General features: G+C 36.2%; 1 protein-coding gene across 1 annotated transcript in view; it reads left to right on the forward strand.

The window, feature by feature from the left end:
• The window catches only part of AQR (aquarius intron-binding spliceosomal factor), a 199,198-nt gene that overhangs the window by 74,924 nt on the left and 106,116 nt on the right, over window positions 1-18,158 (forward strand). Inside the window, exons 11-15 of the mRNA XM_007940518.1 lie at window positions 2,009-2,125; window positions 2,929-3,042; window positions 5,369-5,472; window positions 10,335-10,437; window positions 14,077-14,197. Coding sequence (XP_007938709.1) covers window positions 2,009-2,125; window positions 2,929-3,042; window positions 5,369-5,472; window positions 10,335-10,437; window positions 14,077-14,197 — 559 coding nt within the window. The remainder of the gene's footprint in view (window positions 1-2,008; window positions 2,126-2,928; window positions 3,043-5,368; window positions 5,473-10,334; window positions 10,438-14,076; window positions 14,198-18,158) is intronic.

An 18,158-nucleotide genomic window follows, 5' to 3' on the forward strand; every position in this document is an offset into this window, starting at 1 on the left:
TTCCAATGCTGCTTCTTCCTCAGGGATGTGTTCTGGGACTTTATCCTGCTCCTTTGTCTCTACCACTTTATCTTGCTTCTTTGTGTGGACAGTGATGGTCTTTTGTCTCCAAGACATTATGACATTGTTGTATTTAGATCTCTTAACTGTTTTTGAAGAGCAGCTAAGGGGAGTAAGGCTCCTCTTGATGGTTGTTTATTGTTGGCCTATTGGTAGAGAAGGAAGTGGTGGGTCTTATTCAGTAAGTGAAGCTGCAGGAGGTATGGGTGTAGTTGTGTTGTATGGGCATGGTTGCTGTCTCCCACTCAGAGAAAAACAACAATTGAAAAACCATCAAAAAAAGTAAAAGCAAGTGGACACGTAAACACACAGGAATAATCATCAAAAAAGGAAAAAAAAAAAACAAAAAAGCCCTGCAATATCTGGGGACAGGATGTAAGAGAAAACAGTTAGAGTTGGAGAACAATGAAGAAAATGGGAAAAATGCAAAAAGAAAAACAAGGAATGGGGTTAACCACAGGAAAGAGAAAAATGGGAACCAGGAACAGGGAAGAGAGGAAAAAACTGAAAGCTATAACCTGGGAAGGGATGAATAAAGAATAATAATAATAATTTTAAAACAGGCAAAAAGAAACTTAAAAAAGGAGGAAAAAATCTGGGCGGGCCTGGGCACCCAGGCTGCATCTGAGCACACAGACTGGGATGGAATTCCTGCAGGCCCAGAAGGTGGGTGGGAGTGAAGGATGGCTACACTTGTTCACCAAGAGGGTGTGGGGTATAAGAGTAACAAGGAGAATATTGCTTTCCAATTATTCATGTCCAGAATGTGCTTGTCATTCCTGGCAAGTGGAGCCTATTCTTAAGTCCTTGGTATCTGGGAGAACGCTGTGGGTTTAAATATCCAAAATGGTTGAACTGCTTGTAAACATTCAAAATGGCTGCACCCTCTGGACAGTCAAATGTCCACATCTCAGCCTGCCTCCCTCTTTGCTGATTCCCCTTTTATTCACCAGCCACCAGTGCAGTCCTTCGTGCAGCCCCTGCCTGGCAGGGCTGATTTTTAGTTTAATTCTTAGGTCCTAACACCACTCGGCAATATCCAAGCTATCTGTGCCATCAGGATCACTGGCAGACCCCAGCTCCGTATGTCTCCTTTTTCGGTGTTTTCATGCAGGTTCTTCTACTAGTTGAGGTTAAATTCACTTCTGTATCCTTCAAAGCTCAGGAGTCCAGGATTATCTTCTGTGTCTCTGTTAATTGGTTCCTCTTTTCTTTGTTGAAGAGGGTCTGTGCAGTCTCTCTGCCTATTCGCCATCTTACTGGAACTCCCAGAGTTGACTAATGTTTTTTAAACTGCAGTTCTGAGACTGTAATCTCAGAATTTCTCAGCATTTCCTTGTTGACTGTCATGGTGGGGAAGGAAAGGGAGAAAGAAAATGCCTCCACTTAATAGGCCTCCATTCACTTTTCTCCCCAAATAGCTCCCCTTTAAAATCTACACACTATACATATTGGGATTTCATGCAGGATTTTATTTAAAAGCTACTGGCTGAGATGTCCTTTCCAGTGCTGGATTTTATTTTTTGTTTTATCTTAAATGTTCTGTTATCTTCATTACTGTTTTTAAAACTGGAAATATTGTTGGGTTTACAGCATTAATCAGACCCCTTGCTTTGTGCTTAGTTATCTTTTGGAAGGTTATAAACCAAACCAAACTCACTGCCGTTGAGTTGGATCCAACTCATAATGACCCCTTCTTGGGTTTCTGAGGTGGTATGTCTACAGAAGTAGATTGCCCAGTCTTTCCAAGCAGTGGCTGGTGGGTTTGAACCTCCAGCCTTCTGGTTAGCAGTCAAATGCCTTAGGCATTACACCACCAGAGCTCCTCCTTTTGGAAGGTTAGCAGGTACTTTTATGTGGTTAACACTACTGTTCAATTATCAGTGGACTTCCCATTTGGCTGCAGAGATTACATTCTGACTTAGTGCTGTGGTGTTTATTTTCCTAGGCCCTACTTCCCACAAGGCGCTGGTTTAATACCATCCTAGATGACTCCCACCTTTTGGTACACTGTTACCTTTCCAATCTTGTTCATAGGGAAGAGGATGGTCATCTTTTTTCCCAGGTGAGCATTGATATATCTGGACAGTGTTTTATTTTTAAGTTGATCTTTTCTTTGCCATGCACCTGGAAGTACCAAGCCACAATACAAAGTTAAGTCTTTCTAAGCATTGAATTGAATGACGTCAATTCTTAATTAGTCACTTTAAATCAAGTCTTAATATACAAAGTTATGTATTCTTGTAAAGGTGACCTTTAGTAATTATAAAACATAACATTTTTTTAATTAGTATGTGGTTTTATTATTGGCCTAAATTATGATACGGGGTATGTCATCCCATATCTTCACATATTTTGAACTGAAGTTGTTTATATTCCACAAGTGTGGAATATAATAAATGATTTCTTCTATTATGAATTCTAAAACCTTCATTAAGAAAATTCTTTCCATAGTAAATGACTTTAAGGGTTCCCTCTAGTGGTACAGTTTTATTAATTTATAGTGATAGAAATTTGTTTTGTTGTTGTTGTTATGTGCCATCGAGTCGGCCCCGACTCATAGTGACCCCTTAAATAGATGATCTTTTTTCCCCCATTAAAATGCCTAGCTTCCTTTGATGTGATCCATAATGTCCAAACGCTGGGATTTCAGTTTATTTTTAAGGCACATGCTTTGTTTTCACCTAAATAAAACATGTTTTGGATGTATTTTGAGATGTTGGTTGCAATGTTTACATCCCAGAAGTTTTTCAGCACTTTTGAGAAGCTATATGGATTTGTTTATTTATTATTTATATTCAGTAATACTTGTTCATGCTTTCTTATTCTTATATTCTTACAATTTATTAATTTAAATGTTCCTTTTAGCTTTTGGACATGCTTAAGTTCTACACTGGCTTTGAAATTAATGACCAGACAGGAAATGCTCTGACAGAGAATGAGATGACAACAATTCACTATGATAGAATCACTTCTCTACAGGTAACTGAAATGCATTAGAGCCTTTGCTTGTGCTCCAAAAGCTTGGGTCAGAGTGTAATTTAGATATTGTGTAATACAGATAGAAGAAGGTATGATTTAATAATATTTTCATCTTGAGAATTTTATTGTTGTCAGTTCTAATGAATTTGTGAAAAAATAATTGACTTTCTTTCATAGTCTCTCTCAATCCTAAGAATCAATATATTGATATTTGATTTTCAGGAATATTAGTTACTGGTTCAGTTTGGTATACTTAAATATTGGCTCTTCAGCCAATTTTATTTTATTAAGGATTATTTCAACTTATGTTAAATATTTTGCACATTGTAAGATGAACACAGTTTATCTTACAGTTCAAATACGCCAAAAAAGTACCTTTGGTTTCTATTATTGATCTCTACTTGCTCTTAAACTCCATTTGTTTTGACGGCAGAAAGAAGCTTTTATTTGGCAATTTAAAGTAATCCAGTTCTTTCCATTGATAAGAGTCTTTGGGGTACAGACTTAGTCAAACTTAAGTTTAAACTCTTTTTCATAATCAATTTCACTTTCTCAAGGAGTCTGTGCTTTCCCCCTTCTTTCTCAAAGTGGCATCTGGTACATGCAGACCCTAATATAGTCTCATGGTTTTGAAAGAGGAGTGATGTATATACTGCCCCAACTCAGAAGGTTCTCCTTGCTATTCTCTGAGAATTCGTATTTTTTTGTCTTTTTGCCTCTGCTCTTGAAGTGACCACAGCTGATGTGACATGTGGTTTATTCTCTTGGCACAGACAAGGCCTGATGATTGCTCCCAAGCAGTTTGGCTGTCTCCCCTGCTGGTGAGGACCCAACCTTGTTCTTGCTGATGTTGTCAGGCCGAGGTCTGCCTCCCATTCATTCCCTTGCTTGAACAGCCTAATCTCAGACTTGGGTTGCCAGGGCATTTTGTCTTTGTTGTAGTAATCCCATGAATTGGAATTATGATGGCAGCAAGTACTCATTCCAAAGAAGGCTCACACATACCTTGGTTACCTTCTGTGTCATCTGCCATAGGACAATGAAAGACTTCTGGATCTTTTTTGTGCCACATGAACATAAGAAAAAAATCAGAGATGTTATCTCAGACAGCTTTATGAAATAACCCTGGTCACATTATCTCTATTTCCTTAGAGCTTACTCTTTATTAGTTAAAGGTGTTAACCTATCTTGTCCCTGTTCACAGAGTTATAGACAAAGATATGGTACAATCATACGATGTTTTTGGTTTTACCTCTTAAACAGTCTCTTCAACTGTATTTTCTTTGGGATTTTCTCTTAATCTCATTAGGCCAGTTTTCTTTCTTTCTTTTATATTTTTATTGTGATTTGAGTGAAAGCAAATTCATTTTCCATATTTCGTTTCAAGACATTGACTGCAATTTCCCACAATGCAATAGCTCTCTTCCCCCTTCCTTGCCATAGTTAATGCTTCCTTGTGCCCTTCCCTCCCATGCACCCCTGCCCCCTGAGGTATCTCCCTTTGCATACACAGCCTTTCTATTCTCCTATGACTGCTCTCTCCAAGGAGTGTATCTATCTAATGTAAATTTTTAGCTCATATGCTTATCTTTTGTTTGGCAGGAAGCCACAGGAGTGGGTTCAAATTCCAGACCTGAAGGGCAGCTAGGGGCCATAGTCTCAGGGGTTTCACCAGACTCTATCAGACCAGCAAACCTGGTCCTTTTTTTTTTTTTTTATGATTTTGAGTTTTGTTCTACATTGTTCTCCCTCTCTATTCAGGATCTTTTACGTAGAATCTCCTCCAAGTGGTTGACATTGGTAGCCAGGCACCATCTAGTTATTCTGGTCTCATCTGAGAATCGGATGGTATACCAGTCCCTTGGACTAGTTGTTTCCATTCGTCTTTGGTTTTCTTCCTTCTTCTTTGCTCTGGATGAGGAGAGATCAATCATTGCGTCTAGATGGCTGCTTGCAAGCTTTTAAGATCCCAGTCACTACAATTTTGGTTTTGGGGTTATTGTTTGTTTAATATTCTTTTCCTCTGTCTTGTCAATAATTGTGACCTCCATGACTGTTCTCTTGAATGTTCAAAATCCAGTTTTGGAGATTAAAACTGAACATTGACTCTTTGTTTTGCATCTCTTCTGGAATACTTCTGTTTTTTCCCGATTATAATGGATTCATGTGGCTAAATAAAGGCCACTGTCACATATGAGAAGCATGTAAGAAAAGAAAGAGTTGATATTTAAAAAAAAAATGATTTCCTTTGTGTAGTATATACATTGTAGATGGTAGCACTTATATGTAGATATTAATTATTGTGATTTCTTTTGTATTGTTCTAGAGAGCTGCTTTTGCACATTTTCCTGAACTCTATGATTTTGCCCTCTCAAATGTGGCAGAAGTAGATACTCGGGAATCCTTGGTCAAGTGTTTTGGACCTCTTAGGTAAGAGAACTTGAAAGAAATACTCTTTGTTCTCTTTTAGTGTCATATTCCTTAAATTTAATTTTCTTTGTTGCTTGTAATCACTTATAATTAATGGCACTACTCTGATAGGGTTGTTGCACCACCCTATTGATGTCTAGAGTTAGAGCTTTTCTCTAGCAGTTTGACATCTTTGAGTCACTTGAGTGTAATTATTGATCTTTCTTTTTGTTTTGTAAAATTTATATTTTTTATAACTGAGTTTTCTTTAAAATTTTTCTTAAAATAGTATATAAAATTGGAATCCTATCATAATAAACAAAATACAACAGAAACCAATTGATGTTTATTACATGTGATATTAGAGGTATGACTTAAGAAAATTTTTGCATGTTTATAATTTATAAAATCAGTAATATTCTCTGGCATATAGCTATCTGTTAATATACTTTTTGAGAAACAGTAACAATAAACATGTATTTAGTATGTGATAGGCATTCTGCTAAGTATGTAAATAATTTAATGCTCAAAACATTCCTGTGAGGAGTAGGTACCATTTTACATATAAAGAAACTGAGGCATAGAATAGTTAAGTAATTTGCATAGGTTAAACAGCAAGTAAATGGCAGAGACAGGCTTTGAAGCTAAGATGTCTGGTTTCTGAGCCTCAAATGTTAACCATCATACTCTATTATCTCCTCATTGTTCTTGTCTGATAGGAGAAAATTTAATTCATTGGCCATTTAAAATGAAACCGGGTGATTTGGTTGTTCACTTTGTTATGAAGACTTAATAATTCTTATAATAGCACATAGATTTACTTCATTCTTTTCAATAGCTGTATGGAATTCCATTGAGTGGGTCTCCCATACCGTTTTTAAATCATTCTCCCTATCGATGGATCTTTAGCTTTTAAGGATTTTGCTGTTACAAACAATTTGCAACCAGTATCCTTTTTATTTTTATGTAAAATGTTTTGGTTTTGATGCCCTTCAGAGAAGCCAGTACTAATTTACACTTACATCAATAGTGTATGAGGCTTTATTTCTCTACCTACTAACACTAGGTAAGTTAGTCTTTACTGTTTGCCAATCCAACAATATAAACAAAAATAACCTTGTTTTACTTTGCAATCTCTGATTTTATTTGGGAAATTGAACAGATGTGGTCATTTCAGTCATTTGCATTTCTGTGAATTTCTTGTTAATATCCCTTACTTTTTTGCGTTCCATGTTTATCTTCTTAACAGATTTTTTGATGAGTCATTCTGTATTCTGGATGCTAATCCTTTGCTTAGTGTGTGTTGCACATGTTTTCTCTTCATTTCTCACTTGATAATTTTGTATATTATATCTTTTGTTCTTATAGATAATGTAGATTTTTATTTAGTCAGAATCCGCAGTATTCTTTTTTATGATGATAACAAGTGCCTTATATAGAAGGATGAGCGTTGGTGGTGCAGTGATTAAAGCACTCGGCTGCCAACCCAAAGGTCTGCAGTGCAAACTGACCAGTCGCTCCTCAGGAGAAAGATGTGGCATTCTGTTTCTGTAAAAATTTACAGCCTTGGAAACCCTGTGGGGCCATTCTATTTTGTCTTATATGGTCACTGTAAGTTGGAATTCACTTGGTGGTATTGGGTTTGGTTTGGGCTTTTTGAGGTTATATAGAAGATTATACCATAAGGTTATAAAAATAGTCATATTTTTAAAACAGTATAATAGGTTTTCTTTTTTAAAAAATTTAATTTAGTTTCATATTCTATCCAGAGAATGTGTCTTTGCTCTTATAGTTGCTTTACATTCTTAAAAATTATTGAGGATCCCAAAGAACTTTTGTTTATGTGGATTATATTAAAAAATACCAAACTCACTGCTGTTGAGTTGATTAGACTCATAGCCACCCCTCCTCAGGTTTCCAAGATGGTATGTCTGTGGAAGTAGGTTGCGGAATCTTCCTTCTGTGTGGGTTTTATCTGTTGTATTTAGTAAATTAAAGATTAAAACTTAAAACAATTTAAAGTATTTATTAATACATTCTAAAATATCAGTAAACCAAACCAAAAATCAAACTCGTTGTCAAGTCAGACCCGACTCAGAGCAACCCATCCTTGGGTTTCTGAGTAGGTGGTATCACTACGGATATTGTTAAGGAAAAAAAAATATTTTCTACAATGAAAAAAAAATTAGTGAGAAGAGTGACTTTGTTTTATGTTAGAAATCTATTTCTAGCTTAATTAAAGATAGCTGGATTTGTGAATCTGCTTTTGGATTCAGTTTTTTGCTAGATGTTGTTTTGTATGAAGAAAATTCATCTTTACACAGATATGGGTTTGGAAAAGAGAAGCAGCATGTTAACTTGTGGGGGATATTCTTTGATATTCTACCAGAACTCAACAAGTAGTAGTTTCTTGAAAGTTAGTTTCAATATGCAATCTGAAACCATGTCCAAGAACTGTGTACAATTGAAATGAATTAATTTTAAAAATGGCCCATGCTCATGGATGAGATAATGTTAAGTTGTGAATTTTTCCCAAATTAATCTATAGATATATAATGCAATCTCAATCAAAATCCTAGTAGGATGTTTTACAGAATCTAACTTATCTAGCTTGTTTTAAAATTTATGTGGGAAAGCAGATGAGCAAGAATAGCCAAAACATTTTGAAAAAGAACAGAATTGGGGGATTTGTATTACCTGATTTCAAGGCTTAGTGTAAAGCTACAGGATAAGAAATGTATTAACAAAAAAGATAAGCAAGCACATTGATCAATGAAAAAGAATGGAGATACTGAAGTACACCATACATATATGGTTAATTGATTTTCAGCTAAGGTGCCAAGGCCACTCACTGAAAAAGGATAGTCTTTGTAACGTTGGTGCTAGAACAATTGGACATCCTTATACAAATTATGAGCCTTGATTCATATCGTGAATATTACACAAAAATTAACCCAAAATGCATCATAGAACTAAATGTCAAAGCAAAAACTTCTAGAGGGAACTATAGAAGATCTTTGTGATCTCAGGCTGTATAAAAATTTCTTCAGTCATCAAACTACAATCCATAAAAGAAAAAAATGGATAAATTGGACTTTATCAAAAATCAAAACCTTCTGTCCTTTGAAAGAGTTGTTAGAATGAAAAGACAAGTAACAAACTAGGAGAGAATATTTGCAAAATACATATCTGATAATGGACTGGTATCCAGAAGTCTCAGAACTTAATAAGAAGTAAACAAGCGATTTAAAAAAAAGTCAAAATATTTGTGTAGACACATCACCAAAGAAGATAGGTATACTAATAATATCATGAAAAAATGCTTGACTTAATTAATGATGAGGAAAATACAAAATAAAGCCACAATCAGATGCCACTACATACCTATTAGAATTGTTCATTTGTTTTTTTAAAAAAAGCAAGGACAGTATTGACTCTTGACAAGGGTATGGACAACTGGAACTCATACGTTACTAGTGGGAATTCAAAATGGGTATAACCACTTTGGAATTTGGTAATTGCACTTTATACAACCCAAAATTCCAATTCACAGATATACTTAAGAGAAATGAAAAGTAATGTTCACTCAAAAATCTATAAAAACGTATGTAATGACTTTATTCATAATTGTCAGAAATGGGAAACAGCACATAATTTAACTTCTGATTGAATAAACTGATAATATCGTTGGGCAATCCTACTTCCGTAGTGATACTGCCTCGGAAACCCAAGGAGGGGTCGCTATGAGTCGGGGCCGACTCGACGGCAAATAACAACAACACATCCTTATAATGGAATCATACTCAAATAAAAAGGAACCAACTGCAGATGCATTCAACAACATGGGTGAATGCATTATGTTATGTGGAAGAAGACAGTGAATGTCAAAAGGCTCTATAATGTATGATTCCATTTATTTGACTTTCTGGAAACAGCTAAATTATAGGAGCCATGGGCAAGGATGGGCAGAAGGGTTGATTATAATAGAGAATTTTAGAGGCATGGTGAAACTCTGCTTAAGTAGATTTTTCACTTGGAAGTTCAGATTTTACCATTAGCAATGAATACTCTGTTTTGGTTACCTCTGTGCTGCTCTAACAGAAAATACTACAAATGGGACAGCTTTAACAAACAGGAGTTTATTCTCTTACAGTTTGGAGGCTTTAAGTATGAGTTGTAAGTGCCATGCTCTAGGCGCTAGGTGAGGCCCTAAACCTTGGGCTTCAGCTCTGCCTCCTGCTCCCAGCCAACTGAAGCTGGAGGCTTTTCTTCACTCAGACAGCTGCTGGCTGCTGAGGCTGACAAACCCAAGGTTGACAAATGAAAAGGCACAGTCCCAATGTACCAAACAACACAGTAGGTCATTGGTTCAAGTCCGTTGGAAGTCCCAAGATCAGCAGAGCATGGCAGCTGCTGAACAACAACTCACCTACATGCAGGGTTCAAGCGTGCCATAAGCTAGAGATCATTCCCAAAGCTGCTGCTTACATACTGGTAGCAGACCACATCCCTAAAGCAGCTACTCAGCTGAATGAATGTAAGAGATCCCACCGTGGAGTTTAATGCCAGTCTCATCAAGGGGAATAACTACTACAAGCTGCCCAACCACTCAACCAGACCCAGCCAAACTGACGTACAACCTTAACTACCACGCTCATAATTTTGTTTTCCCCTTCAAGTGACAGGCTTACTTCATTTTTGAGAACATTTTTATTTATCCAAGTGTAAATAATCATAATTTGTCCGTCAGTTGTATTTTCTGCAATGTTGTAGAATTACATTTTCAAGGTAAAACTTAAGCTGTCAATAGAATTACATGTTTCCAAAGTAAAGTAAATTATTAAGAAAAAAATATTTTGACCTGAATATTCTTTATTCTGCAGTTCAAATACACTCCACCAGGTGGCTTCATACCTCTGCTTGTTGCCAACCCTTCCTAAAAATGAAGACACAACTTTTGATAAAGAATTTCTTCTAGAATTGCTGGTAAATATTATTGTTCTTGAATTTTGCATGTGCTCTTTCCCTTCTTGTTGTCTAAGATGTAGGTCTGGTACAGTTTTCCTCTGGACTAAAGATTAGAGAATTCTTACCTTTTTTGGAATTACAGCATCATTTAATGTTGTCAGATTTCTTTTCTCATCTCTTGAATTTATTAAGTCTCTCACGTCTAAAACTTCTTAATGGCACTAATTCATTCTATTAGCACATATTTTTTAGCAGCTTCTGTGTCAGGTGCTGGATTGGGGCATTGAGGACACATACATAGCTGATAGCATTTCTGCCTTAAAGGCAGCCACACACACACACTCTCTCACAATACATATACATTCATATGTATAAGTGTTTATTTTAAAAGTGATCACTTAAATACAGTGCCTTGAATATTAAGCCATACCTGTATCATTAGAAAATCTCAGGGATGTTTAGAAATAGAGGTTATTACTGACTTAGTAATTTAAGAAATGTAAGGGATTTCCCAATCATTTTAGGAGATAAAGGGCTTTAACTCCCAAACTAATAATTTTTTGGTATTAGTTTTCTAATTAAAGTAATATATCATTTTATAAATAAGCCTATTACTGAAGCATCTGAGGTTAAAAAGTGGAATTTTCATCTTTCTGACTCCAGTTGTATGCCCTACAGTTAAGACTTTTATCTTTCTTTAAAATAACAACATGGAAAGGTATAAGCCAAAATTCACATCGTTCTGGAACTTTTTTATATGCATTTACATGTAAATACTCAATATAGGGAATTCAGTTTTGTGTGTACTTGATAAACATAAATTGGATCATACTTTATTTTTCAGCTTACCCTTTTTCCCCATGTAATATTATATTTTTGGGTTCAGATCATTTAAGTAGTATGATGTTGTTAGTTGCCACTGAGTTGATTGTGACTCATAGCAATCCCAGGTATACAGGGTAGAATTGTCTTCCATGAGCTTTTCAAGGCTGTGATCTTTCAGAAGCAGATCGCCAGGCCTACTTCCACGGTGTCTCTGAGTGGGTTTGAACCACCATCCTTTTGGTTAATAGTAAAGCACTTAACCATTGCACCACCCAGAGACTACTTGTTGTTGTTGTTATGTGCCGTTGAGTCGGACCCAACTCATAGCGACCCCTCCTTGGGTTTCCAAGGCAGTTCACTATGGAAGTAGATTGCCCAACCTTCCAAGGAGTTACTGGTGGGTTTGAACTGCCAGCCTCCTGGTTAGCAGTCAAGTTCCTTAGGCACTATGCTACCAGAGCTCCCGGACTTCTTGTAGTGTAACCAAAAAGAACCCACTGCCATGGAGTCGATTCCAACTCATAGCAGCCCATAGGGTTTCCAAGGCTGTAAATCTTTTTGGAAGCAGACTGCCTCATCTTTCTCTCGTGCAACAACTGATGGGTTCAAACTGCTGACCTTTTGGTTAGTAGTCGAATGCCTCAGCCACTGCATCCCCAAAGCTCCTTGAGTAATATACCCACTGCGGTCGAGTTGGATCCGACTCATAGCGACACCTCCTTGGGTTCTGAGGTGGTATCACTATAGAAGTAGATTGCCCAGTCTTGAGTAGTATGTTGTTGTTGTTATGTAGTATAAATATACCTTATTTTAAATCTAAGTATAATAGCCCATAAAGTGAATGAGTGTTGAACCATAGCCTCACTGATGAGTATTAAGGTTGTTCGCAATTTTTTCTCTTATAAATAATGATGTAGTCCTTGTGCATGCCTTTTTGTGCATTTATGTGGGTATTTAGGAGAGATATCTAGAATTAGAATTATTTTGTTGAAATATGTGCTTATTTATAATATATAAAAGACCAAACCCACTGCCATCAAGTCGATTCCAACTCACTGCAACCTCCACTGAGTTTTGGAGGCTGTAAATCTTTACAAAAGCAGATTGCCTCATCTTCCTCCTGTGGAGGAGCTGGTGGATTTAAACCGCTGACCTTCTGATTAGCATGCAACCAAATGCCTTATCCACTATACCACAAGAGTTCCTCATTTATAATACATAAGTTACTGAAAAATTACCCCCCGGAAAGTGTGTATTCCTACCAACATTATATTTATGTATGCCTCTCTAAGCTCCTACAAGCATTGAATGTTATCATTCTTCCCATTTTTTACTTATCTGTGAGTAAAATGAAAGACACCTTGGTTTAATTTTTTTGTTTCCTGACTGCTGTAAGGTTGATTAACTTTCCATGTGTTTCAGAATTTTTTTGTGCCCATAAAGAACATTTACTGTGTGAATGTGTATATACATTTTTCTTACCTATATGGAATCATACAAGACACACTGTTTTGTGACTTGTTTTTCAAGCTAATACTTATAATGGTGTAAAATACACTCTTTTACTGTAGGAAAAAAGATGATATGGTAATTTTGGGGGAAGTAACAGGAAACTATTTGTAGCAGGTGTTTTAAGCCTACTAACAGGTGTTTAACTACCATTTGGAGAGAAATCCTTGGGAAGGGTTTGAAAATTAATTCAAGTAGGAAAATACTTTTCTATCAAAATAGTTACTTGCATGAAGTGTATATCTTAGGTCATCGTCTCTGCCTGTCTTACTGCAAATCATTTTTCATTGTGTCTGAGTACAAGTGCTTTCTGAAAATTCCTTGTAGTATTCTCTGACAATGTAAAATATTCTAAGTTTCTCTCATAAGTTTGAGATTAATAACAAATTCTTACCATGGAAAGAAATGAGGATTTTTCCGGAACTCTTTCTAATGGAAAATAAGGTTGAGTATAAAGCTGATCTTGTGTCTTTTAAGATCTTGTAACTAAAATTTCATCCTTAATTGTACTATAGGAAAATGATTTTAAAAACCTGTAGTGCTACAACATTATCCATTCATTTCGTATCTTTTCAAGGATTTCCTCAGGGCTTTGGATTCTTCTCATACCCAAATTGTGATTAAAAATTTGAAATACACATACTAAGAAATCACAATATCTTCCTTCCTAAAAAAAATATTGTCTTTACTAAAGAGAGTATGACACATTTTTCCAAATATATGATTATTTTAGGATTAATTAATTAGGTATAAAACTTATTTTTGTATTTGAGATAGAGATAGATTATTATAATATTAACAGTGGAAGAGTACATAGAAATCATCAAGGTCCACTCTCTCATTTTACCAAGTAGAAGACTGAGGCCTAAATTTTATAGCTAGTTAGTGAAAGAACAAAAACTATAACCCAGAACTTAGGGTTTTAAGCTCATGTCAAGTGCCAGGCTTTTTGACACTATTTTATAGTATTGTATTTCATTTTCACAAGAAACCTGAGAGGTGAATGTCATTTTATATGTTTTACTGAAAGGGAGGTCAAAGTAATGTATCCAGGTTTCACATAGCTTATAAGTAGAGGACCTGAGGTTTGAACTCAATTCTTTCTGATCCCAAAGCCCATCATACTTTTTACTCTTTCATCTTTGATTTACAGAGAAAATGAGGAAAGGAAAAAAAACAAACTTTTGTTATATGCTGTATTCAGTAACTGTGAAAGACATAATACTTCTTATCCCATATTTTATGGTGAATTTCCCCATAAAATATTTTTATTGGAAAAAAGATTTTCTCACTTTCTGTGTGACCTTGTCTTCTTTCTTTTAGGTATCTCGTCATGAACGTCGAATTTCTCAGATTCAGCAGCTAAACCAGATGCCTTTGTATCCAACTGAGAAAATTATATGGGATGAAAATATTGTCCCAACTGAGTATTATTCTGGGGAAGGTATGATAAAGAAAAACAGGACTCAGGAATAACATGAAACTTAGTTAAGAATTGATAATATGTGATAATATGTAGTCTTCTCTGTAGGTTAAGGTAATTTTCTGGTAGCCACAAGTTCAATTTTAAAAGCTAGAAACTTGTCAGTGTTTGAGTGTTTAACACTAGGATTTTTATTCAATTTAACCATGCCCTAGTATAGATATCAAGGAGCTCTAGTGGTGTAGTGCCTAAAAAATTTGACTGCTAGCCAGAAGGTTGGTGGTTGGTGGGTCTGTAGAGGGAAGACTGGTCAATCTACTTCCATAAAGATTTATGACCTCAGAAACCCAATGGGGGTTGTTATGAGTCAGAATCGACTCAATGGCAGTGAGTTTGGTTAGTATATTTATATCACCCAGTACAGAATATGGCCATAAAGCAATAAGACTTTTTTTTTTTTTTTAATTTAAACGGGAAACCTAGTGATGCACAGAGGACCTCTGGTGGTGCAGTGGTTAAGGCATTTGGCTGCTAACTGAAAGGTCAGTGGTTCAAATCCACTAGGTGCTCAGCAGAAGAAAGGTGAAGCCATCTGCTTCCGTTAAGATTTACAGCTTTGGAAACCCAATGAGGTTCACTAGGAGTCAGAATCAACTTGATGGCAGTGAATTTTGGAATGATGCACAGACTACATCAGTGGAAAGAGATGATGAAAAAGCTCAGTTTAATCAGTCACAACAAGGCTGAGGCTGACTTTGGAAAAGACCACCAATTGCTAGTATGCAAGTTTAAGTTGAAGCTGAAAAAAATTCAGAGCCCAAATACAACCTTGAGGTTAACCAAAAAACCAAACCATATTTGCTGCCATCGAGTCAATTCCAACTCATAGCAAGCTGAAGGAGCTAAAAAAAATTCAAGCCTTGAGTTACAATATTGAAGGATTCTATGGGCCAAATATTGAATGATGCAGGAAGCGTCATAAGAAGATAGAGGGAATACTGAGAGTTACTGAATGAAAAAGAATTGGTTGACATTCAGCCATTTCTGGACGTAGCATTTGATCAAGAACCAATGGTATTAAAGGAAGAAATACAAGCTGCACTGAGGGAAGTAGTGAAAAGCAAGACTTCAGGAATTGATGGATACCCATTGAGGTGTTTCAACAAATGCAGTGTTGGGGGTGCTAACTCATTTATGCCAGGTAATTTGGAAGACAGCTACCTGGCTAACTGATTGGAAGAGATCGATATTTATGCCCATTTCAAAGAAAGGTGATCCAACAGAATGTGGAAATTACCGAACAGTATCATTAATATCACATGCAAATAAAATATTGCTGAAAGTAATTCGAAACAGTTGCAGTAGTACCTTAACAAGGAACTGTCAGAATTTCAAACTGGATTCAGAAGATTTGGCATGAGGGCTATCATTGCTGATGTCATATGGATCTTGGATGAAGGACACCAGAAGGGAGTTTACCTGTTTTGTATTGACTATGCAAAGACATTCAACTATGTGGATCATAACAAATTATGGATATCATTGTGAAGAGTGGCAATTCCAGAACATTTAATTGTGCTCATGAGGATCTTATAGATAGACCAAAAACCAGCCAAAATCAAACCCACTGCCATCAGGTTGGATCTAATTCATAGCGACCCCTCCTTGGGTTTCTGAGGCAGTATCACTACGGAAGTAGATAGCCCAATCTTCCTTCTGAGGAGTGGCTGATGGGTTTGAACCGCCAGCCTTCTGGTTAGCAGTCAAATGCCTTAGGCACTATGCCACATAGACCAAGAGGCCATCATTAGAATAGAACAAGATAATACTAAATGGCTTAAAGTCAGGGAAGGTGCACATCAGGGTTGTATCCTAACACCATACCTATTCAATCTATATGCTAAGCAAAGAATTCGAGAAGCTAGTTGATAAGAAAAACAGTGCAGCATTAGGCTTGGAGGAAGACACATTAATAATCTGCAGCATGCAGATGACACAACCTTACTTGCTGAAAGTGAAGAAGACTTGAAGCATTCACTGATAATGATCAAAGACTATAGCTTTCAGTATGGTTTACATCTCAACATGAGACAAAAATCTTCAGAACTGTATCAATAAGCAACATCATGATAAATCAAAAAATTGACATTGTCAAGGATTTCATTTTACTTGGATCTGTATCAATGCCCAGGGAAGTAGCAGTCAAGAAATCAAACAACGTCTTGCACTGGGCAAATCTGCTGTAAAAGAACTCTTTAAAATATTTAAGAGCAAAGATGTCACTTTAAACACTAAGGTGCACCTGACCCAAGCCATAGTATTTTCATTAGCCTCATATGTGTGTGAGAGTTGGACAATGAATGAAGAAGACCATAGGAGAATTGATGCATTTGAGTTGTTGTGTTGGTGAAAAATGTTAAATGTACCATGGACTGCTGAAAGAATGAACAAATCTTGTTTTAGAGCAAGTTACCTAAAATGCTTCTTGGAAGTGAGAATAGCTAGACTTCATCTCTCATACTTTGGTCATGTCAGAAGATCTAGTTCCTGGAGAAGGATATTATGCTGGGTAAAGTAGAGAGTCAGCAAAAAAAGAGAAGATTCAAAGAAATGGATTGACACAATGGTTGCGATGATGGGCTCAAGCTGGCAATGATTCTGAGTATGGTTCACAACCATGCTGTATTTTGTTCTATTGTACGTGGCGTCACTATGCATCAGAACAGACGTGATGGCACCTAACAACAAGAAGGAGCTGTGATGGTTCAGTGCCTAAGGCATTTGCCTGCTAACCGGAAGGCGAGCATTTCAATCCCACTAACTGCTCCGTGGAAGGAAGATGGGGCAATCTACTTTCGTAAAGATTTAACACCTTGGAAACCCAGTAGGGGTTGCTGTGATTCGGAATCAACTTAATGAGCAGTGAGTTTTTTTGTTGTTTTTTAAAACAACAACAACAACAATGTAGTGTGACTTTCTCATGACAGGCAATCTTTGGTCATGCTTTATAATTCAGAGCCTGTTTTTGAGACTTTTGAATCACCTGTGGAGTCAGCTAATGACTCTTAAAACATTGTCATTCCTTGATTATAAGCCTTTATTTTATATCCAACTGAGAAATTATACAGGATAAAAATATTGTTCCAATTGGGTAAGGTATGGTGCAAAAAATAGATACAGTTTTGATTCAAAATGATATTGTCTAGTTTGTTCACCCACTTATTTCACTAGATTACATTTTCAATGACTTTTCAGTCATCCTCACAATTGAGTATATGTGAAAGTGTATTCTGACACATTTTGAAGGCATGCTTCAAAAGAAATGTCAAGATATCTTTTGAACAACATTATTATTCGAAGAAATTGTAGCTATTTTAAAGATAGCACATGTATAACTGGTTACGTGCCATCAAGCCGGACCTGACTCATAGCGACCCCTCCTTGGGTTTCCGAGGTGGTATCACTATGGAAGTAGATTGCCCAACCTTCCTTATAGTACATTTATTTAAAATAGAAATTGGTACTTTAGAATCATTTTATATACATAATTCCAGTAAAACTGTTACAACTTTACTAAAATTTTGCTACATTTCAGAATATGCAGATGTCATATCTTTTTATGTTCTTAACAGTGGTTAATGCATTGTCTTCTCAGTTTTACCATTTATTTATACTACAAACATTTATGGCCAGATATGTGTGATACCTGTATCTCTAACTGACCAGTCCATAAAAGGCAAAGTACCACTTAAGAATATTTTGTCTTTTTAATAATTAAAAAGTACATGAGTCCTTAATTAGAAAGAAAAGTAAAGTATTATAGCTAGTTTTTGGTATTGTCCAGTAGTACTGATCTGAGTTTAAAACATCTTTTGCTCAGTAGAAAGTATACCCACTTCTCACTTATCAAAGTGGTTGGGTTCCAAAGACCAAGACGTTCGTTATTTGAAAACCAACATTATGTAAAAACAGAGGATGACCA

This window comes from Orycteropus afer, unplaced genomic scaffold (assembly GCF_000298275.1).
Source record: "Orycteropus afer afer isolate SDZICR_OR568_19922 unplaced genomic scaffold, OryAfe1.0 scaffold00068, whole genome shotgun sequence".
Classification (NCBI taxonomy): domain Eukaryota; kingdom Metazoa; phylum Chordata; class Mammalia; order Tubulidentata; family Orycteropodidae; genus Orycteropus; species Orycteropus afer.